Here is a 24,613-nt window from a genome sequence, read left to right as displayed (position 1 = left end):
CTTATGGGTGCTCCGTTTGAGCCTTTACATTCTTGCCCTTTGAGGCTGTTAACTATGAAAACTGTGTTTTTAGTTGCGGTTACTTCCGCTCGCAGAGTGAGTGAGTTACAGGCACTTTCAGTTAAGCCACCCTTCACTGTATTTCACAAGGACAGGGTTGTCCTTAGAGTTCGTCCTTCTTTTCTTCCGTAGGTAGTGACGGAATTTCATTTGGCCCAGAAGGTTGTTCTTCCGGCATTCTATCCTCCGCCGCATCCTGGTAAGGAAGAGGAGAGGCTCCATAGGCTTGATCCTAGGAGAGCTTTAAGCTTTTATGTTTCACGCATGTCCCGGGTCAGAGTGGACGATCAACTCTTTATTGGTTACGCTGGAAAGCGTTTGGGGCAAGCTGTGACGAAACAGACTTTGTCTCGCTGGATTATTTCGGCCATCTCGGAGTGTTACCGCTTGGCCGGTAAGGACCCACCGGCTGGCTTGCGGGTCCATTCTACCAGTGGTATGGCTGCATCTACTGCCCTGCAGAGGGGTGTTCCTATTCGCAACATCTGTGAGGCAGCCACCTGGGCTTCAGTACATACATTTGTACGTCACTATTCCCTCGATTCCATCCGAGGACAGGATCTGGCCTTTGGCAAGGCGGTCCTTTGCTCTGCTATTTGATTGGCTATTCTAAATTTTGATTCTAAATTCTTTCCCTCCTCCTTGCTCTGGTACTGCTTTGGGAGTCTGTCATAGATATGGAATACGTCGGAGGACCCAATCCCCTCGAAGAACAAGTTACTTTCTTACCTGGTAACGTTCTTTCGATGGGATGGTCCGACGACGTATTCCATATCGCTCCCGCCCTGCCTTCCCCGCTGCAGAATTTCTTTTGCGATTGCAGCTTACGTTCCGCAAGGCTTTGTGTCTGACTGGCAGTTGACTAATGTCACACGTTCTGGGGGAAAAAACTACAACTGAGGCTACGGGCGTCGTGCGTCCTACTTATCACATCGGATGACGTCGGACGTCGGAGGAGACCCTCAACGACGGCGTATCGACGTCATCGACGTAGGACGCAGACGCCAAAAAAAGTTTCCGAAGCAGCACATCTGTTGTGATTACATGTCATAGATATGGAATATGTCGTCGGACCATTCCATCGAAAGAACGTTACCAGGTAAGAAAGTAACTTGTTCTTCACACGAAAACGTATACCGAGATACGATCATATTGTGTTATTTCCTTGTAACTATACCCGCAAGCCTTTTCTATGGTTCAAATTCAATCTGTTACATACCAAGGAAAGAATCTCAAACTGGGCTGGTTACAAGATGAATGTTGCAAATAAGCATTGTAGATTTCCCATGTGTACTGAAACTACTGAAACACTAAAGCATTTGATTTTATATTGTCCTCATTTTAAACGTCAGAGAACTGTTTTACTAATGAAATTTGTAAACATTAATTACACTGATTGTCTAGTATTCCTCTGGGCCAGAATGATGCAGGGCAATTATAAGCCTCTCATATACGCCCTAACAAGTCTATGTAAATCGATCGAAAAAGAATTAGACAAGTATGCTAACATCATTGATTGAAAAGTCAAATAGGCTAATTCATCAATTCAGGTGAAGTGATATACTATCGATATTACATCTCAAACCTGTGTATGTTTGTGTCTATATTTTTTTTCTATTGTATGAAGATTTTAAATTTTAAATTTAGGAGTTAATCAATTTGCAATGCCTGTTTTATACTCCGATTCTTACTTAAACATTTCTATTTTGTAAAGATTTTGTTACTTTGTAATAGAATCATACACAAATAAAAAAATAAAAATAGCCCACGGCTACTGTCTTCCCTTCCGGCAGAGGCCTCACGACAATCCACCGGGGAAGCTCTCTTTGAAGCGTCCGGATCCGCTCCTTGCGCAGGAAATCCTATCCCTGCTGGGGAAAGGTACCATAGAACTGGTACCTATAGCGGAGAGGAGCAAGGGATGGTATTCCCCTAATTTTTTGATCCCGAAAAAAGACGGGGGATTGAGACCCATCATGGACTTGCGTTGGTTGAACAAGCTCCTCAGGAAGGACAAATTCAAGATGTTGACTCTTTCTCAAGTCCTCCTGGCCCTTCACCTTCAGGATTGGTTGGTGTCTCTAGACCTCAAGGATGCTTACTTTCATGTGCCAATTCATCCCAAGCACAGGAAGTACCTGAGGTTTGCAGTTGGCGACTCGCATTTTCAGTTTTGGGTCCTGCCGTTCGGATTGGCCTCCGCCCCGAGGGTCTTCACCAAGCTGATGGTGGTGGTGGCAGCGTATCTCGGGAAAGGGGGATTCACGTCTACCCCTACCTGGACGATTGGTTGATCAGGGAGCGCTCTCCCGAGCAAACCCTGGATCATCTGTCACCTGCCACTCCCTCCACAAGCTGGGCTTCTCCCGCAATTTAAAGAAGTCACATTTGACACCTACCCAGCGGCTCCAATACATCAGAGCAGTGCTCGACACTTCCCTGGGGAAGTGTTCGCCTCCCCAGGTGAGGGCTCATCACATTCGGCAATTGGTGGACAGGTTTCCGCGTGCCCAGTCTCCTGGCGTTGGAGTTCTTGAGGTTGCTCGGCCTCATGGCATCCTGCATTTTCCTGGTGCCAGGGGCCAGGCTGTGGATGAGATCTCTGCAGTTGGCTCTCAAGATGCAGTGGTCGCAGTTCTCCGGCAGGATGTCGGATTCCGTTCAGATTCCGACCTGGGTCACCCAAGATCTTCTATGGTGGGCTGTCGAAGGCAATCTGATGAAGGGAGCACCATTTTGGCAACCATGGCCGTAGGTGACGATCGTGACGGACGCATCCCTCACAGGTTGCGGAGCTCATGCCAACGAGTTGACAGCCAGCGGACGTTGGTCTCCGTCAGAGTGCAGACTCCACATCAATCTGTTAGAGCTGAGGGCTGTCAGGCAAGCCTTGAAGGCTTTTCTGCTGTCTGTGCAGGGGAAGAATGTCCTGATTATAACGGACAATACAGTGGCCATGCACTACCTCAACAAAAGGGGGGGCGGGGTCATTCCTGTTGTGCAGGGAGGCGATGCAGCTCTGGGCCATCCAGCAGGAAATTTCGATCTCAGCAGTTCATCTAGCTGGAGACGAAAACGCGGCGGCGGACGCTCTGAGCAGGCAGAGCACCGTCTCTTGCGAGTTGGAGCTGGCTCAGGAAGTTCTTTTGGAGATCTTCGCCCTTTGGGGAACCCCACAAGTGGATCTCTTCACCACCAATGTCAACCGGAAGTGCGAGAGATTCTGCTTGCGGGAATTTCCCCCAAGAGGAGCCTTAGGGGACGCATTCGTAGTGGAGTGGTTCTTCCCACTGCTGTACGCATTTCCTCCAGTCCCGTCATTCTGCAAGTGTTGCAGAGGTTATGGAGGTTCGGTTCCCGAATGATCCTCATTGCTCCGGCATGGGCCAGGAGAGCGTGGTTCCCGGACCTTCTAGACATGTCCATCTGCCCTCCATGCCGTCTTCCCTACCGAGACGATCTGCTCTCACGGTAGGGGGTCGTGTTCTCCATCCAGAGGTCAAGTCTCTCAGCCTTCATGCTTGGTATCTGAAAGGTTGAGGTATAAGGTTTGGGACCTCCCCGAAGACGTGATGGAGGTGTTGCTTTCGGCCAGAAGGCCCGCAACAAAATCCCTGTACCGTTGCCATTGGAGAAAGTTCTGTGACTGGTGCAGGGTGCAGAATGTGGATGCTTTCCAATGTTCCATTCCTTTGGTTTTGTCTTTTTTGCTTTCTTTAGCCCACAAGGGCCTGCAAGTGGGTACCATTAAGGGTTACCTGGTGACGCTGTCCATATTTAAGCGCTCGTCTGAGGAATGTTCTTATTTTAAGATTCCTTTGATTTCTCAGTTTCTAAAAGGGCTAACTAATGTGTTTCCAGAGTTACCTTTCCAGGTGCCGGGATGGGATTTGAATTTGGTTTTAAAGTTTCTAATGGGTGCTCTGTTTTGAGCCCTTACATTCTTGTAGGTTGCGATGGTTGTCCTTTAAAACTGTGTTTTTAGTTGTGGTTACTTCCACATGCAGAGTGAGTGAGTTGCAGGCACTTTCCGCCAAGCCACCCTTCGTTTTCCAAAAGGACAGGGTTGTCCTGCGGGTACGGCCTTCTTTTCTTCCGAAGGTTGTGTCGGAATTCCATTTGAGCCAGAAGGTGATTCTTACGGCGTTTTATCCTCCTCCACATCCTGGTAGGGAAGAGGAGAGGTTCCATAGGTTGGATCCTGGGAGAGCTTTGAGTTTCTATCTCTCACGGAAGTCCCGGATCAGAGTGGATGATCAGCTCTTTGTTGGTTATGCTGGAAGGCGCTTGGGTCAGGCTGTTTCCAAACAGACCTTTTCCAGATGGATCATTTTGACGATCTGAGTGTTACTGTTTGGCGGGAAAGGACCCTCCAGCATGCTCATGGGCTCACTCTACTAGGGGTTTGGCTGCCTCCACTGCTCTCCACTGCTGTTCCTATTAGCAATATTTGTCCATACTTTTGTGATACACTATTCCTTGGACTCCATCCATGGACAGGATTTGGCCTTTGTTAATGCAGTCCTCTATTCAGCCATTTGATTGGGCATTCTAAAATTGTAAATTCTTTTCCCACCTCCATAAGTTGGTACTGCTTTGGGAGTCTGTCATAGATGTGGAATATGTCGGAGGACACAATCCCCTCGAAGAAAAAGTTACTTACCTTATCCGGTAACGTTCTTTCGATGGGATGTCCCTCTACTGAATTTCTTATGCAATTGCAGCTTACGTTTCCGCAATGTTTTCTCCAGTCATACTGGTAGGAGATTGGTGCCACGCGTTCTGGGGGAAAAACTACAACTGAGGCTACGGGCGCTGTGCGTCCTATATACAACATCCGGTGATGTCGACCCTCGACGGAGGCCCTCGAGGGACAACGGATCAACTCAGGATGCCCTCTGCCGAAAATTTGCTGAAGCAGAAGAGCTGTGGTCATTACCTGTCGTAGAAGTGGAATACGTCGGAGGAACATCCCATCGAAAGAACGTTACCAGATAAGGTAAGTAACTTGTTCGACTCTGGCATAGTGAGAAAGGCCAGTGAAGCCAATAAGTCCTGGCAAAGGGAATACATCAGGCAGTTGACATTTGGGCAAAGATATCTGGAAAAAGAGTACACTAGAGGATTTGCAGAACACCAGAGGAGGATTCCTGGCAGGGGAGTATACCAGGCAATCCACCAAAGATGTAAAGAAAGGTCTAAAGCCGTGGGAAGATACCTTGCAAGGGAGTACACCAGGGGATCTGAAGAACCCATGAAAGGATTGCTGGCCGGGAAGAATACTAGGAGTTCCACCCAAGATTGTAGGGGAAAGTTTAACCACATTAAAAAATAACTGGCAGGGAAGTATAAAAGGGCGATTAAGAAGCACATGAAAGAAGTCCTGGTAGGTAGATACATCCAGTAATTGGAGTTCTACAAAGACCTTTAGCACTGTGAAAAGATATCTGGCGGGGAAGTATACCAGGAGATCCAAAGAGCTCACAAGAGGATTCCTGGTCAAGGAGTACACCAGGGAATCTGCTAAAGTACAAGAGAAGTTAAAGAAAGCTTATTGTGGAATATATATATATAATACTTTTGTGAATCTAGTAACTTTGTGAATCCAGTACAAAGAAACAAACATTGTTGCGTATCAGGGAATTTGTTTGAACAAGAACTTCCTGAATCTAGTATAAAGAACCAAGAAATAGTTGGTCAGAAGAGAGACTTGCCATCCTACCTAAATATCCAGGGGGAGGGAAGCCACCCTCTGCATCAAAAGGTTTCTCCTTTGAAACACGTGCTGTTGAATTTCTTTATATTTTGGTTATAAACACTTTAAACAAAAATCAGAGACATTTCCTTGCACCCCATAGTTTGTTTCTAGTGTGAGGCCCAGATTAAACTTCTTTAGGATAGGTACAGAGAGGCGTTTATCCAACCCATTTCTGTGTGCTAAAAATGTCTGACAATGAGACTTACAACATTTGTGTCTGACTCTCGTTTCTGACCACTCGCACATGAGTTCACCAGGGGGGGAGACCTAGGGCTACTGTCTTCTTTTTTTTTGAGGTGTCCACTGGTTTCCTCTCCTTCTCCAATCTTTTCAGTTGCCAGATCTATTGCTCCTCCAGGAGATTCACTCCCCTCTGTTGAAGGCTGCCATAGAACCAGCGCCTTCTATGGAGCTGGGCCAACGGATGGTACTCCCACTTCTTCCTGGTGACAAAAAAGAATGGCGGACTGCCCCCATCTTGGACCTAAGGTGCTTGAACGAGTTCCTCAAAGTGGACAAATTCTAGATGGGCTTGCTGAAGCAGATCCTTCAAGCCCGAGTTATAGGAATGGTTGATGCCACTGAGCGTTCAGGATGCTTATTTCCATGTGCCATTTCATCCCAAGTACATGAAGTACCTAAGGTTTGTGATTGGCAGTACCCATTACCAGTTCAGGGTCTTGACGTTTGGAATAACTTCACCCTAAGGCTCTTCACTAAATTGTCAGTGGTGGTGGCCAGACTATGAAGTAAGAGGAGATTTGTCTTCCCTTACTTGGCCAATTGGCTTATCAGGGCTGGACCCTTCATAGCAGACGATGGTGGAATGCCTCTGACAACAATACCCAAAGGATCATACCTCCCAGAACTCCTAGCATCCTAGGAAATGGAGAGAGTACCTGAACAGCCCTACCCTTTATGCGTCATTCCTTGATAATTGATGTGCAATTTGCACAGTGTAGCTATTATGTTATAAAGGGAGGCAGATGGCAGAAAGATGGAGGAAGTAGAGGAAGAGAAAATAGGATTTTTTTTGCAAATGCCATGGGTTATGGAAGGGGGGGTACCACCTTCCAATAAACCACTGCCACCTTTCCGAAAATGTGAGAGTTGTGGGGTGTGTTAAGTATAGCGAAAGAGGAGAGAATGTCAACGGAACTTGGTATCCCTTGCTTGTTTGGATTTCTTTTCAAGGTCTACATATGCGTTTCCCTGCCAGTTGGTATCAACGATTGCGTATGCTCTATCAGTGAACTCTTCTTATACAAGCACTGCACTCTGCAGTAAGACCGTCTTGTATTTGGGGGACATGTTTTACACTTCACCAGGGCCAGAGATTTTGATCACATCATACCCACCACATGCCGGGTCAACAACGTCCACACCAGAGAAACAATATCAAATGGCACTCTCATAAATGACATCCACAAACTGCAGATAGGCAGCCAACGAGGCTTTCTGGTTCCTGACTTCATGCAGAACTCACCGTCCACAGAAACCTATACTATGCCAGCCTTTCAAAGTTTTAGGCGCTAGCATAATGCCTAAGAGCAACAATGCAGAATCTCACAGAAGCTCATAATTGTGGCACAATGTTCTGTGAGAAACCCGCTAGTCCCCGGGAATCTGTCATCCCGGTGGCCAGGACACGGCCATCGCTATTGGATCCAGTTCATGGGGTTGGACCAGTGCAGGAGGATCACCTGGATGGGGGGGGGGGGGCTCTTCGGGGGTGGAAGTGGGACACCGAAGGGTGAGACACTGTATACCCTTCCTTACGACACCTTTTCCCCATCCTGCGCAGTAGAATACTTACAAACTCTATCCCCGCCCCCTTTTCCAAAATGAACACTTTCTCACAGCGTGACCCGAACGCATGAGGAAGCAGCCTTTCCAGCACGGCAGTTCAAACAGAGGAGAAAGGCGGCGAGACCTGAAAGGACGTCGAGGGAGTTGCCCTTGCCCTTTTCAACCCAGACCTACGATGCTTCAGATGAAAGAAACATAAGACTGGGAATCATAGCTGGCAAATGGTGTGATGGATGTCAGTGGTACGTGGCACCCTCCCGCACTGATGGCTAGGGCGGGAAGACGTGGTTGCCATCATGGTACCATCCTTGACTCCAGCGACAGAGGAACCGCCAACGATTTCAGCACAGCCAGTGAGTCGGGAAGAACCCGATAGTCAACCGGACTGTTAGGCTCAAGGTTGCAGTGGCAACATTAAGAAGATAAATAGACCAGAGGTCTTTTGTGAACAAACTTGGTACCAGAGATGGAGTGGTCCGGCGACACGTAGGCGCCCAGTCGAAGGTCTCTGGCTGGTACCCCTCTCCCGTACAAAGAGACTATGATAAACATTGTGAGCAAATAATCTACAAGTACCAAGAGGCCATAGGGAAGGCCGGTATAAGATGTTAAGGTGGTCATACAAGGGTCAAGCTAAATCCCTTGTACAATCGAAGGTCCTTGACACATTGCAGAAGTTTTGATATTGTGAAACAGGCGTTTGTGCCTGGCTGTGGGGAACGCTGTGCGAACTATGATGATGTGAAGCCTGCACTTTCCGTAGGCTGACAGTGACCCAGCGAGACGAGATCACCCTTCGGAAGTCTCTGTTTAAATTGGCAAGTGCTCTGGTTGGTCTGAACCTGACAGAGGGAGGCTGACGACTGAGAGAAGGATCAGAGCCCGGCTGAGGGGGATCCAAGGGTGAAGGGTAATCGCCCGAAGTAAAGGTTATCGGAAGGAACCTTTGTTTTGTTGTTTTACGTAGACGGCCCTCTGAAGCAGGAGACTTGGGCACAGACGTCCCTGATATTGAGAAAAGGAACTCTAAGCTTGTGCCGGAGAAGCCCAGGAGTGTGCTGTGCTAGAGAGGCCGCCTTGTCCCATGCTAAAAACGTGGGGAAGGGAGAACCTGGCCATATCATACGTATTTTTTTGTGAACACTTCTTTCTTTTCTTGTGAACATTATCCCACACGCTTTTGTAGCATAGCGGTAAGAATTGGCAATAGGTTTTGTTAGTATAGGCCCTTTTTATTTGACTAGACTCTACTAGGACTGTATCATTTTTTGATGGTTTTAGCTTGCTGCCGCCTTAGATTTAGGTTTAGATTAGGGGTTTATCTCACCCATTTTACAGTTTAATAAACACCCTTGAACTGTGATCACTTGTGTCCGTTTTACTTTGAAGCCACGCCTGCCTTACAGTTCTCACTTAAAAACTCAAATCAACAATAATATATAAAACGTTTATTTTATTTATTCGCTTTTTCCAGCTTATGGTCTGTTTTTTCAGTAAAAAAAAAAACCTTGGTCTATGTGGTCTCAATTTATTTTGTCAGTCTTCAAATAGTTGTACTTTTAACGAGCATGACGAGCAACACAACACAAGGCCACTGCGCTCCTGAAAAGCACCATGAAATAATGCACTAAGCATGGACCAATGTGGAGACGCTGCCCAGTGGACTCTTCAATAAGCCCTGCACCAGCCCATCACCTATTGCTTCCCCCCCCAGTCTCTTCACCAAACAGGGTGAGCACTAAACAGCATGCGAGCCATGCTTAGCAGACAGCACCAATCCCCACCCGCCTTAGTCCAAGGACCATACCTAGTCCAACTAACCCCGGAAAAAGTAAAACTCTAGGGCCACGTCGCCACTGTAGTATGTAGTAAACCGTGAAACAAGGGACCAACAGTGGGTTAACCAGGAGGGTTATTCTGAATCCCTACCGATGGCACTGACAAGGGGGCCACCAGTGGGCAACGATAGGAAACGGTACAAACGCAAACGTGGCAACAATTTAAGGAACATTAGGCACTTGGACCATGTATCTCTGAGCCCATAAGTAAGGCCAAATCCTATTCAGCAATAATACTTATCTTATAGTTGAATACTAACACTTGGTTTCCTCTTTCTCCCCTCTTCCTCGCCCTTTCTTTAGCTTTATGAATAATTCCATTAGTCACTTATTGGTGTACCTTCCATATTGCTTGAATAGCACTTGATCACTGTACTTGGTATGACCATGCAATATCAATTATGATCACTGATGTCACAATATATTGTCAACTTTATTGTACAAATGTTAATGTTCAATAACCTCAGCCTTGATAAAGACCAGAAGGGGGTCGAAACACGTGTCTGCTGACAAACCAAATAACCATGACACACAAAATTCAACCTGAGTATCATAAACCAAAACATCAAGCGTCTTTAATGATTCTAAGCGCAAGGTAAACGGGACAAATACCATATACAGAAGAGAATACAATATGCTATTGCCATCTTTATTTTTCTTCTATGGCCTGCCTCTCAATCTGGCATTTCAAAGCTGATCTCCAAGATGGACGTTTGCAGCAGCTTCCATGACTGTGTATGTTCAATGTCCACGGAGTGTGTGACTTTCTGACTCTTTTTTTCCCCCATCCTATGCAACTTCAAGGTTTGTCCTTGGAAAGCAGCCAGTCCCTCACACCGTCTGTCAGCATCTGTTAGTGTGTGGGTTGCTCCTACACCCCAGACAATTAATAACATTGTCTAACTCACCTCAACAAACCGACCCAGGTTGGTAGGAGATGTGTAAGGCTTGGAGGTAGCTGGCCCCCAACGGATTAAGACTACTTCTTTTACTTACCTTACAGAGCTATACCATGACATTGCTGTCATAGACCATCACACAAACGATCACTCAAGATCATCCTCGAAGCCACAAGTTCATCTCAATAACAGACGTGTGCTTTTATAAATCCCAACTATAACATTTAAAAGATCAGCAAGGTTTTTATCATAATGGAAATTCTCTTTCTGGCAGTGTCAAAAACTCAAAATGACTAGCTGGTTTTAATGAACATAGACAACAGTGTGCACTTATCAATTTTCAAGATCTCGAAAGATGTCCATGAAACTTATACTTCTAATGGATTTCCCACCGTCCCCCAAGGATTCCTCATCTGTGATATCCTATCCACAGCACAACTGTTTTTCAGAAACATTTGCCCCAACAGGTGGTGTAGCACAGCTCTGCCCAGTGCATGTGGTTGGGAGGGGGTGGCAGTATATAGCGAGAAAGCTGCACCCTGTGACCGCCATTCCTTTTATCCGTGCACTCTGTTAGTTTCGTTTTTTTGCACCTTTTTCAACACCATGCCTGACCCAACAAAGGTTTCGGGATTCAAACCTTGTGCGCATTGCGGCTGACAAATATCCATATCAGATCCAAACAGGATTCACCTCTACTGCTTGAGCGATGACCACGACACCCAGGACTGCGGGTTATGCCAGTCAATGCACCCAAAAGCTCTCTGTGCAAGGGCGCTGAAGATCTTCACTGACGTCCACAAAACTAAAGGTGAAGTTGTGCGGTCCTGTTTGAGGTTGCACGGAATGTCGATCTGAGGAGAGCCGGACTCCGTGTAAGGGAAGAAGAGAAAAAAGCACTGCAAAAGGTCCCGATCTCCCAGTGGGTTTTCGCTCCGGCATTCCTCCTCTTCATCCAAGAAAAAAAGCTACTGTTCCAGAGCATCCCCGAAAATGGCAGCTCTTTGCCAACCCAATCCTCCACCCAAGAGGAATGAGAGCAATTTTGTCCCAAGATTCTCAACGTCTTTGCTGATGCGGCTATGGCCCTGGTGCCGACGGGACCTGCAGCGTCCTCTGGGACCAGCATGGCGCCTGCAAGGGAACACTTCGACATGCCTACGGCACCGGCCGGATATCATGGATGAAGGCCCCAATAGGGAAACCCTGCTACCTTTATAATGTAGCAGTGGAAGCTCCTGTAATTGAGGTGTGGGAAAGTCCTGCATTTGACAGAGAACTGGCTAGGAAGCACCGTCCTGCCCCCTCCCATCCGGCCTTCTTGTCCCCTCCTGCTTCTCCCGAGGGCTTAGTGGTACAGGCTAAAACTGCGAACCTGGAATCTGCTTTTCCTTCTCTCCCCCCTGACAGAGTAAGCGATTGGATGCCTGGGGAAATAACGTGTTTGCATTGGGCCGTGAAATCAATGCCTCTTGTACCCTGGCACAGTTCTCGCTTAGCCTGTGATCTGCAGTAGAGAACGAGACAGATGACATCCCTGAGGGGAGATGAGACTTGGTTTCCTGTCTATGGTCTAGAAACGCAGATACTCCTCCTGTCAGATTCTGCACTCAGGACTGGACACAGCTGATTGTGTTGTCCGATTCACGGTCATGTGTTTAGGAATCTCACCTGGATGAGGACGTTTGGCGTTGCATATTATGTACAGGCAAAGCTTTTAGACATGCTGTTTGATGGACAGAATCTGTTTTGGCCTAAAGCAGATCGCTCCAGAAAATGCAGTCCTCAAAAGATCCAGAAGGCTGTTTGACAGCTAGACCCAAGGACTATGCCAGTCCTTGGGTCTCGCTGTCAAACAGCCTTCTGTGAGGGTTCTTGGTTTTCACCCCTCTACCCCTACCTTCACCGTGGTTGGGTTCAGGCAGCCCTGGGAATACTGCTGGACAGACTATTCCCAAGAGGTAGAGGTGCCCCTAGGGATGGGGTGGTTGCCGCAACTGTCCCCTCTGCTCCACAGATTGCAAAACCTCTGTGAGATCTTCTGCCACGAGTACCCTTTGGGGGAAAGACTTGCCCTGTTTAGCTCAGAATGGTGTCTGACCATGTCCGATGCTTGGGCCTTACATGTCACTAAACAGGGCTACTGTCTTCCTTTTGTGCCCGTCACCCTTGTCCATGGCCATCACACTTGCATACTATCAGTTTTCACAAAGAGCATGAATAAACTGGATAACTTATTCGGAACAAGGCAAGAACTGGTATTCCACCCACCTTTTTGTACTGAATAAGGACTGGGGTTTGTGTCCAATGCTGCATCTGATACTTCTAAATGTGTACCAACGAAAGGACAAATGCAAGCGGATTACTCTGGCCCAGATATTTCAAATGCTCGACTGTAGGACTGGTTGGTGTCACTGGATCTTTGCGATGCATGCCTCCACATGCCCATTCACCAAAAGCAAAGGAAGTACCTGAGATGTGCAGTATTCCGGCATCCCTACCAGTTCAAGGTGCTGCTGTGGGGTCTTTTTTTGGCACCGACAGTTTTCACCAAGCTGCTAGTATTGGTGGTGTCTCGCTTCAGGAGGTAGGGCATTCATGTCTTTCCCTGCCTTGATGACCGACCCGTCCGGTCTAATGTCAGAGCATTTACTTTGTACATGCAGTCTGTTGAACAGATTGGGTCTTTCCCTGAACTTCAAAAAAATGCTCTGGTTTTTCTGTCCCAATCCCTCAGATTTATCGTGGCGGTCTTGGACACTTGCTTGGGCATTCCCCCCTGAGGACCGAGTGGCAAACTTCTCCTGGATTGTCAATGTCCTCCAATCCGAGGGATAAGTCCCTGCCTCAACCTTTCTGCGCTTACTAAGCCTCATGACCTCCTGGTGGTTTCGGAGGCTCGGATGGGCATGAGATTGCTTCAGTGTTTCCTCCATTGCCAGTGGTCAGTTTCAGGGCCACTTGTCACACATTCTACAGGTATCGAGCCGGGTGGCTCATGAAAACATGCAGGTGCAACGTTTTAAAGACAGGAGAAAATATAGGCTGTGCGAATATTATTGAATGTTGTTGAAGTAAATTGGAATGTCGTTTATTGAATTCACTTCTGACATTAATTGAATTGGCCATCGTTTCTACCACACGTCTCTAAGACTGCCAAGTATGTGGCGGAGTGGACTGGTAGCACAAAATATGAAGTCGTTTGTCCCAAGCGTTAGGCTTCTGTTGTATTTTCTCATAGAAACCCTTTACCAGAGACAGAGATGTTCCAGAACTAACAGTTTGTGTCCTTGACATATGCAGACGGGTATGCAATAGTAACAAGGACATGTGTTAAAGTGGGAGAGCAGCAGGTTTTGGGAATAGCTTGGGATGCCAAGATGTCTGGTCACACGGGAGGAGATATCACTGTATCTAGTTGTTACTATGGGGGCTGGCCTCGCTCTCCTCACTGGCTGCAGGTTAGGTCATCTTGGATGGGATGCACATAGAATGTTACATATTGTTGCAGTAGCCAATTAGGGTAGGCCGATTTCTGTTGTAATTAAATTGTATAGGAATGAGCCAATAGGATGGTTATAATGTGCTTGCACCTAATGTGTAGAATGTAGGAAAATACATTCTAGTTTTGTGGTTTTTGCCTTTAAATACTACAGCGCAATGTGGGCGGGTCGAGTTTTCAGTTTTCCAGTCTTACAAGACTGGCTGACATCCCGGCTGTTACTTTGCATTAAAACTGTGTTTCTTGCAATTCAAGCATCTCTTCGTTTCCTGAGAGTCTACATTCATTGATTCATGAATGAATGAATTAGTAAATTAATGGGACCACCATTTTAGCCTATGCATAAAGCTCCTTTAAAGGAGCTTTTCTCATTGCTGTCACCTCAATCAGAACAATAAGTGAATGTCGGTTTCAAAACATTTTGTCTTAATACACAAAGACGCATTAAGGACACATCCAAGGCTCTCTCCAAAATAAATATCCAGGTTTCATGTCAATTAATCCATTAAATTGACACCTTTCTTCCAAAATCCACAAAACAGAGGAGAAATGGCATTACAAGCATACATCTGTCAAACAGCCATGTATTAAAAAATAGAACCAAAGAATTAAGGAACACAGACCAAATGTGTATGTCCATGCCAACAGGAAGAGGAGGAGATTCACTTACAAAAGCAACTATTGCAAGATGGATTGTTGGGAGCATACAACTTAGTTAAACTCTGTCAAACAAAATGCTTCCTTTTACCACAGAGCACACTCTACATTTAGTCCAGTGGCAACGCTAGCTTTCATCTCTAATGTACCCCTAGTACTGATGTGTCAAGTGGCAATGTGGAGTTCTGTTTACGTTTTTACATTGCACCATTGTGTAGACAAACAAGCAAGAATATATTCTCAAGTGGACCAAGCAGTTTTAAAGCATTTATTCACAACTGTTCCTTCAGGATACCCTCCACAGTCATTAGATACAGCTATCTTGCTAATCTACGCAGATTCTCAAGCTTCAGAAGGTCAACATTACTTGCCCAGTAATAGTCTTTCTTTGGCTTGTCTGCTTAGAATCGCATGTGATCAACCATCCTCCCTGATTGGGAGCAAAGGGGAAAAAAAGAAAACGAAACGCGCCCAAGTCCTTTACACACAATATATAAGAAAAACGAAACCATCTTTAGACCTATACATGTGAGAGATCATGGGTGCCCATACATGTAGGATTCGGATAGTGTGACAGCCATGCCCCTGTCTACACTCTTTCAAATTCGAAAAAGAAAGTGTAAAACTCCACACCAATCAATCGATGGTCTATGCAATGCATGTAACTGCCTCTAACAAGGAGTTTGTGTCTTGCACTGCACTAAAGACCTCTGAGGGTCCAGAGCTTTGAGTCAGTCAGTCTCATCAATCATTCAGATTTGCTTTCTTGATGACTGCGGTTTCAGGATCACTTGTTTGTACTTTTGATTCTTATATTGCTTGGAATGCCTTCTCCCCTCATTGCAACCCTTCATGATAGTAGAAGTTGGGACAAAGAGGTCGGATAACACCTTGTGGGGCAAGACGCGCGCTTCACAGCAAGAATATTTGGATTGGCCAATCCGACCTGCAGATATTTGGAGTGGTCAGGACGCGGTCCTCAAATTAACAAAGCCTGGCATTGCCTCTATACACAAACTTGTCAGAGTATGTGGGCAACCAGTGGACCCCCTGGACGTCCACCAGCCATCCTACATTAATTTTGCTTCCGTTCACTTCTTATTTGCTTTGGAGACAGTCACCATTGGCCAGACAACAATGTGTGGTCCAATGAGGCATTCAGGTGAGGGGAGAAGAGGGAAGCCTGCGATGGCGTTTCAGCCTTCTTATTGTAAATGTAACTGTTACGAGCTGTATCCCGCATTATTTTCAGACAAGACATGGCTGCCCCCCCTCTCCTGTGCACAGGCACTGTTTATGAAGATGAGAACAGAAATCAGTGAGAACATCCAAGGATCCAGCTACTGTCTCTTCCTCATGAAGCATATAGGGCAGCGCTTTGGCAGCAGAGCTCGCAAGAGCCCCTCCACCGTGGGATAAATAACTGCATGGCAGCCATGGTGCACTTGCTCCAGCATGTAACCCCATCTCCTTGTCATGGTCACTGCTTATCTCTGACGGTGTCAGTGAGGTCTGCCAAGCGTGGTGTCAGAGGTTGGTCACCCACCCTTAGCTACAGGGAGTAGGAGACAGGGGCTCACAACCTCGCTACACACTGATTGCAGACATCCCAGACCTCAAGTGCCCATGTGGGTCTGGGTTCCCTCCCTTCACTTAAGGGGCAATTGTGGGGACTGTGCTGCTCTGTTACAGCAGGACACAATCTCTGACATATCTGCGGTGATCAAATTGACTGTGGTGGTTCCCCACTGCCCCGCAGACACCCCCTCCTCCCCAGAGCTGCCCTTCTTAACTCAACCATCACCTGTAAAGGATAGGGTGTACACCAAAATCGGGGCTGTGGTCACTGCCGTGAACAGGGCCACACCTAACCTGGTCAAGAGCTGCACAGGAGGTTCCTCTCAGTGTGAATGTGGAGTGGGAGGGGTGGAGACCTACTCGGAATCCGGCAGGAGAATGTACAGGATTTTGTTAGCTGAATGTGGAGCCTACAGGGAGATGTCTTCCAGATACATTCTCCAGCCATGCCCTCTTGGTGCTTTCATCTTGATGGTGGTCCTTTTGTACTTGTGAATTCTTGCCTCTTGAGGCTGTGCAGTATGAAACTCTTCTATCTTTGGTCCATTATTTCCACATGCAGAGTGCATGCTAGAGATCATATGTAATTTTACAGATGTTTGCCATTTAATGGTAGCTTTTCTTTGTAATCACTTGTTTACCATATTGTGTTTTTTCTGCTCTGTAAGTCTTTCATAAGATGCAGCATCTATGAGTGCAAGATATTGATTAGAAGAGCAAGTTTCTTGCATTCTTCCCACATATTCCTCACCAACTGTTCTGTCCACTACTCTAGCATGTTTCAAGAAATGATTGGATCCTTAATTTTACGTAATAATCATGATTGTTGGTACCGTTCCTTTGAGTGGAGGAAGTTGGGTGGAATTGATAAAAGGCAGCCTGAGCAGCGCCATATACATTCTTGGGGCAAAACATCCTGACACCTTTGTCAACGTGAGAGTCAGGTTGAAGTCACTCTGAGACAGCCTTCTGGCTGTAAATGAATTTCCTTGAGCTATTTCAGGAAATGAGACATTTGCGGGAAGAAAACCTTATCAATTAGCAACATGAAGTTGCAAAGTTTATAAATGTATACGTATAACTCTTGTTGGTGCCATTCGCTTAAGAAAAATTCATTTGGCATTTCAATTACATTTTGAAACGCTTTTACATTTTTTAAAATCATTTATTCGAAGGCATCTGCGGAAAGTAAGCTGTAAACCTACTATGGTAAGAGATTGATGTTTAAAAGCAGGATTTAATACAAAGCAGTAAGGAGAGAGTAAACTGCTATATTTTTCACATAACATTACAGTGGTTGAAGGAAATTTTACCGTAGATGAGGTATCAAGCTATTAGTAAATACATTGCCGTACAATGTACCCGCATTGAAATATGCCTCCGTCTTTCACTGTATACCAACCATTATTGTCTTTTTAAAATGGTCTATATTTATTTATATGAATGCATTGTTCATTATGCCTCTAAAATACAGTTGTCTGAAGAAATGTATGCTCACCTAATGTTAACATGCATGATTTTCTTTTTTTAGCAGCCAAGTCCGAATCGGCGAGAAGAAAGGCCAGTTAGTTTTTACCAAGTTGGAACAAACCAAATTCACTCGAATGTAGCAGCACTAGCAAGAGACGCGGCCAACATTGCAAAGGATAAACAGAGAAGCTTTGTGCCTAGTATTTTACAAAATGAGACTTATGGTGCACTACTTAGTGGCAATAATCCTTCAACACAGGCAAATATACCCGTCTCTACAAGTGCCCCGCCGCTTCCACCACGGAATATTGGAAAAGGTATGTCGTAATCTGAAAAATTACAATAATGTAAAGAAATTGTTGGAATACAGTATGACACTCTACATTCTTTATTCCTGTTTAACTGCAAATGTTGGTGTTTAGCTGATTAATTCTGTCAGATTGGAATAAGAAATCTTAAAGCAGCTTCCAGGAGCGCATCAGAGAAGCTACAGCTGGAACCTATCACAATGCCCTGTTGTCTCCTGGTGTAGAAATGGATTTCTCTGAAGTATGCCCGCTTAACTTTTCTTTTTTTCTTTTTCTTTTTTGCACACACAAGTGCCATCTTAACTAGGCGCTTGTGTATATTGTGTATAAGTGCTTAGATACATTGGCTTCAAAGCACTCCTAATTTAAACTTTGTGTTTGCAGGTGTATGATGTTGGTCTCCAACCCAGACTGCCATTGGCTTATTGTGCTTGGGTCTCTCGCTTTTTACAGATGCACAGCAAATCTTTATTTCGAGGGTCAAAACCCCTCATAAAAGATAACAACGCAATAAAATATAAAACCAGCAATAAATCAGACTTTACAATAAAAGCTCATACAAAGAATTATAAATGACATAAAATTAATTAAATTGCCCTTCGTTCAATAATAAAGCCCCCTCTTGAAACAAATGTACATCATAGGCAGCCCTTTTATTCGACACAGAACACAAGTATTTCTTTGCACCAACTATTGTACAGTTGATCTTTCTTAACAATGAGATCAGATACCTTGCCCTTAAAGCATCAGAAAGAGGGAAAATTATAAAAAGTGGGTAAAGTCACCCAGTGATCTATGTCACATTAGCAAAATGCGCTCAGATGATGACCATTTGTAGTGATAAGTCTACACAGTACTGTAGGTATCAATAGACAATTGCCCCTTAGACTAAACCGCACGCATCGCTTTCACAGGCTAGTGAGCCATCACACATAGTTATCTTTTGCCAAATGGCATTCAAGTGTAAAATATTGAGAGACTGACATTTTTCTTAGCTCGGTACTATGGCATAGGTTCCTTCTTTGTTCCATAAACCTGGTATGAACTAATGTGGTATCTATTTTGGTAAATTGGGAAAGGCCAACGTCCAATGTTAACAATTCCTTAATAAAGTTATCTTTAGTTTGTATCAAGGACTTATGGTCAGTACCCCCAAACATCAGCACCATAATCGCCGATTGCAGTTGATCTTGCTTGCTAAATGGGGAGAATTGAATCAAAAGTTAGACTACCCATGTCTCTCCCAAATTTAATAGCTCATTTGCTTGAGCAGATTTAGTGGCACAGCAATTTGTATGGTGACTCCAATTTGTCGCGTTATTAAATACGGTTCCCAAATATGTAAATGTAGTAACCCACTTTAATTTACAGCCAAATGCTATAATACAAGGTAATGTGAGGGGTCAGAAATGCGAGGCGGACAATTTGGTAAAGGTTTTTCACAAGGAGCCATTTTATTAACTCAAAAGGGTGTGATAAATGCCTTGCTATCCCGAACATGAAGAGAATTACCCTGCCTATCAAAGCAAGACTAAACAAAAACACTCTAACAAAGGTAATATGACCATCACACTTATACATGCATATAAATGGCAATTCAAGTTTAATACAAATAAGTTATATTCAACATGAACCTTATAACTTTGTATCCTTGTCCCCTGGGTTAGAATCCCCTTCCCTAGGTTCAAAATCAGGATTTTCAATCAAGAGTCTCAACAAGAAAAGTTCCTCTTTTTCTATTGTCATGTTCTGTTCATAAAGTTCTTCTACTAGCTGCCAACGGCACATCACTGCTCTCTTGCACTTTTTCCGCTCGCTCCCACTAACTTACCTGCCTACCCTTTTCTGAACCGCCAGAGCACCAGGGGAACACTCCGGTGGTGATAGTGTTCGGTACAAAATTTCCTTTAACATTACTCTGTACTTAACAAATTTCCACACAATGAAAAGAAGTCTTGATGTTCAAATGATTAATCAACACTTGTAAATATAATCCTTCTTTGTGGAACATAAACAGATCAACATCTTGATTTACAACAATGTTTTTGTATATATGGTTTTCCATGAATTATCAAACACAATAGTGGTCTTGCCACTTTTCGACCTTAAACTGCAATGCAATTCTTCAATGTCTTCTTCCCTGTCCACCAACCTACCAGGGCTACCACTAGTGTTCCCTATCCTGGTATACTCCCCTGCCAGGACAAACACTCCCAACACTACTACAGTATTTTGTGGTTTGGTTGGCTTTACAACTGTTAGTAAAGTCTTTGACTTTAAACAACATTTAAGATGCACATTTCCTTATGAAAGGTCACAATATACATTGGTGCTGCTCATTCCGTTGATTTGTTTGCCCCAGGCAATGCAGGTTATATATCTCTATTCCTTGATACTTCTTACAAGGAAACTTTCTCTTCTGCCACTCATCATCTATTACTTCCACATCAAACAACTATTTAGAATGTTTCTTTATCACTTTTGCCTTTCCTTGGCTTAGGCAATGCTTGTTGGTGGGTGCCTCATGTATTGCCTCTTCCTCCCTTTGGGAAAATTGGTTACTATTCCTCCAACAACATTCATTGATTATATTGCCAATGTGGGTTATATGTTTACCAAAGTATTGCCCCCTCTTTACTTTGGTAATAGTTGTTATGGGCTTTCTTCAATGTTGCCCCCCTGTTTACTTTGGTAATGGTTTTTATCTTGAGGCATTATTGTTCCCTTTCCGCTCTGGCAATAATGTTTGTGACCTTTCTTTCCTTTAAAGTGAGTATATCGCCTACATAACCTTCGCTCATTAGTTTGGCATTCAGAATTATCATTAGCGGTCAGCTTTCGGTAACGGAGCGTTCTGTGGTTTTCTAATATATGCAAACTCACTGGTTTCACCAACAGGCATCCATGTGCAGTGCTGCCTCTGCTTCTTTTCTTGATCTCTGAACTCCTGCCATCCTTGGTCGCCTTCCCGCGGTCCGAGCCGCCTGGGAAAGAAGCGTGCCTTGCTCCTGCTACACGCTGGTGCTCGCCAGCCACCGTAAGCAGGCGAACAATGAAGAGTCTCTCTCTCTCTCTCTCTGTCTCTCTCTCTCTCTGTCTCTCTCTCTCTCTTTCTCTCTTTCTCTCTTTCTCTCTCTTTCTCTCTCTTTCTCTCTCTTTCTCTCTCTCTTTCTCTCTCTCTTTCTCTCTCTTTCTCTCTCTTTCTCTCTCTTTCTCTCTCTTTCTCTCTCTTTCTCTCTCTTTCTCTCTCTTTCTCTCTCTACCTCTCTCTATCTCTCTCTATCTCTCTTCTTCTCTCTCTCCTTGTTTCACAAGTACAGTCTTCCTTTTTAACTAGTTTACTTTTAGTAAACATGCCTTTAGCAAGGGATATCGTAGAGATAAATGAATGGTCCAGATTTAAAGGAGAATTACTTTTATTGGAAGTCAAGGCCTCCATGCTTTGCTTTCCATATATTTTTTCTCATGATAACCACAATGATTTATACTACCAATAAAGATGGTAGATCTAAGAAGAGAAGCCTTACTCTGACGGCAAGCCATTAAACTTTCTGGCATCAAATAAATCTTCTTCCCCTTTGGCAGAAGACAAATGCAGCGTCTTTCCCAATGGAGTCATCTCATTCCCCTGGGGCCTTTCTCCTCCCAGGTGATCCTCCCAGCTAATACCACCCCCAGGGTGAGGATCAGGTAACTGCTGCCTTCCCCTGGCCACCTGGGAGGAGACTCTAGGCAAGGATTTTGTGAGGATTCCTGTAGGATTTATCACAATAAGTTACTAGCAGGCTTACCCAAACACATTAGATTAGACTTTTGGGCATTCAAAACCACATCTCTTGCAACCAAATAACTTGCGTATCCATTGATGAGTTTCTGCAAGGTATTTCTGTCTGTGCCAATAGAAAATCATACGCGCAAGACAGGGCACAGATATTTTTGCCTGCTAGTCCATCGCTTGTTTATTTAGGTCAATTGGTCATGTGTTGATGAGTACCAATATTAATAACAGGACCAGCACACACCCTTACCTTACTCCACACAGCACACGAATGATGTGGTAACCTTGCCTTTATCCAATCTCACCTTAACTGTAAGGTTATTATATAATGATATTAGCAGCTTTAGGAGTGACCAAGACAGACCCAGCAAATGGAAGATGGACCACAATTATTGCATGTTCATGTTGTCTAATGCCGAACTTAGGTCCATAAACACCAGGTAGCTCGGTTAACCGTAGCCCAGGACATATTTGGCCAAGATCAACCAGAGGATGAGGACCTGTTCGACAGTGCGTAGTCCGTCTATGAACCCAAATTGTTAGTCAGAGAAGATGTTCCTAGTCTATGCCCACTCATTTAGGCGATTGAAAATCAAATCACAAGATTTGGAGATAGCATCTTGGGTCTAGTCTGTCACCTTTTCTAAAGATGGGTATTATTACAGACACCTTCCAGCTACATGGAACTACATTATTAGCTGTTAATTATTACGTTAAAGATCTTGGTAAATATGAGTGGTTATATTTAAAAGCATCTAATGTAAGGTCACCAGATGACCCGAATGCCACTTTTCTACCATCTTTAGTATTAAACTCCCAACCACCTACCTCAGTACCTAACATGGTTAAAGGTTTTTCCCATTTCCCAGAATGAGTGAAAGCACACCAGTACGGGAAAATGGACAAGCCTAGATAGTATTAAATAATACAATGCATAATACCACAAATGTCACCTGTAGCAACTCCCAATCCACTATATGTAACAGCTTAATGTTTCTGCTACTTAATCCACGTATACAACATTCCTTATGTAACACTACTATTTCTCTCAAGAACAATGGTGGGAGGACAAGGGTTTCCTTTGTGCAGTACGAAGAGGAAACGAGAGACAAATATGATGCATATCTTGGTTTAGGATTAGAAGATAGATAGGTGGTACTCTGACATGAGTGCGATCGGAAGGCGAACGACCAACGGGAGTTGCTATGTTTGTTCCTTAATAGCGCACGCATCCGAGGCACCCAAAGTCTTAATACAACGAGAGGTACCATTAAGAGAAACCCAATGCCTGGTTCATCTTGCACTATGTAAAGTAAAAGGCACTTTCCAGGCACGCAGCGTTCATCTACAACTACTCGAGACAGAACAAACTCCACCAACCCTAACTGTTTCAAGGAGGCGTTCCTCCCTATACAAGGGGCAAAGTATACAGACAATAAGTGGCAAGAAACCACTTTCATGTGCAAAGCAGGACGACTTGTCCGTTACTCCGAAAAAACACTAGCCCTCGTTGAGCAAGCATGTGCACAAATATGGACCGAACATGTTGCAAAACTGACATAGATCACAGCAATTGAAAAACCAGTGAAAGTGAACCAAGAAGAAAGCTATGAGCTCTGCTCATTCCAGATCTCCGAAAAGGCACTGCAGAGCTGATGGACTACTACTTGGTCTGTGGCCAGAAATGGTACTTGCACCTCCCACCCTCATGAAGGGGCTACGGTTTGCTTGCAAAGCTGCATTCTACCCTGCTTGTAGTACCAGAAGGACACCTGAAGGGGGGACCTTTGCCTGATGAAGAACAAGCAGTGCCTGAAACCACAGAAGTAGCACCCACCATTCCGCCTCCAGACTTCTGTATACTCCCAGAAAAGGAACGCCATGACCGACTTCGAAGAAAGAAGCAAACATCTAACTACTTGTCCCACAAATCATCTGATCTACTCACACAAACACCCGACGAATATAGACTATACAATTCTGCTGAGAAATTTTTTTGCATCCCTGGTGCCCAGCATCCAGACTAGGGCCAACGCTAAATGGCTCCAGATCGTTAGATAGGAACTGATCCAGCTGGCAAACGATACTGAGGAAGGATTCAACGTCATCAAGGTGGAACTAAGAGCCCTCAGAATAATGACATTGCAGAATCGGTACGTCCTCGACCTCCTAACAGCGATGGCGGGCGGGGTTTGCAAAAAGAACAGGAGTTCATGTTGCACATTCGTATGTTCTGCAGATGCTGAAAATGGAACACTATCACATGTCATTGCAGCGGTACATGAACTTGGGGTAAAAATGAAGAAGGAAGCTGGGGTCCAGGAGGACAATTAGGTGAATATGGCATTCAGCTGGGTACCATCCTGGCTTGGAACAGCGGTAAAGATGTTGGTCCCTATCATTATTCTGGTGATTTTCTTCACATTCCATTCGGGTCTCCATTGTTGTGCCAAAGCAGTACCTAATAGTGCAATGATGATGGTGACAATTGGGAAAACGAATGGTAAGGTACCTAGTGCAATGCAGGAGGCAGAGATCCAGACAGAGCAAAATGATGCCCTAAAGATGACATCCTACAAGTGTATGGGGATAGGGTGGATACTCTGTACCACACAACCATTGCACGTCTCCCAGACCCTTAAAATTACAAGGATGTTTTGGTAGACTTGGCATCGGATGGGGGATGCATATACATGACTGCACACCTGAATACTATGTGCAGCGTAGAGAGAGCCTAAAACATGTTTGTAGAGCATGGATGCCCATAAAAGGGACACCTGCATTGGAGGAAGCAGAGAGACGGGCAAACGAGCGTAAATATGTGGGGGTGAATTTGTTACTGTAGAAGTAATGAAAGGGGTAATGTTGGGATTGAAATGAGTCTATCCCACCCCCTAATCGCTTCCAAATAAGGCGTACCTCATATGAGGCAATATAACCTACAAGGGGGAAGCAG

General features: G+C 44.9%; 1 protein-coding gene across 3 annotated transcripts in view; it reads left to right on the top strand.

The window, feature by feature from the left end:
• Positions 1-24,613, top strand: part of ASAP2 (ArfGAP with SH3 domain, ankyrin repeat and PH domain 2) — a 2,176,645-nt gene that overhangs the window by 1,608,403 nt on the left and 543,629 nt on the right. For all 3 annotated transcript variants that reach the window (XM_069606005.1, XM_069606004.1, XM_069606003.1), the window contains exon 22: positions 17,633-17,888. In XM_069606005.1, the coding sequence (XP_069462106.1) occupies positions 17,633-17,888 (256 nt within the window). The remainder of the gene's footprint in view (positions 1-17,632; positions 17,889-24,613) is intronic.

The sequence above is a fragment of the Ambystoma mexicanum genome, chromosome 4p (assembly GCF_040938575.1).
Source record: "Ambystoma mexicanum isolate Mex_15411 chromosome 4p, UKY_AmexF1_1, whole genome shotgun sequence".
NCBI lineage: Eukaryota > Metazoa > Chordata > Amphibia > Caudata > Ambystomatidae > Ambystoma > Ambystoma mexicanum.
The sequence above is the reverse complement of the archived record's forward strand: the minus strand, read 5'-3'. Positions and strand labels throughout refer to the sequence as shown.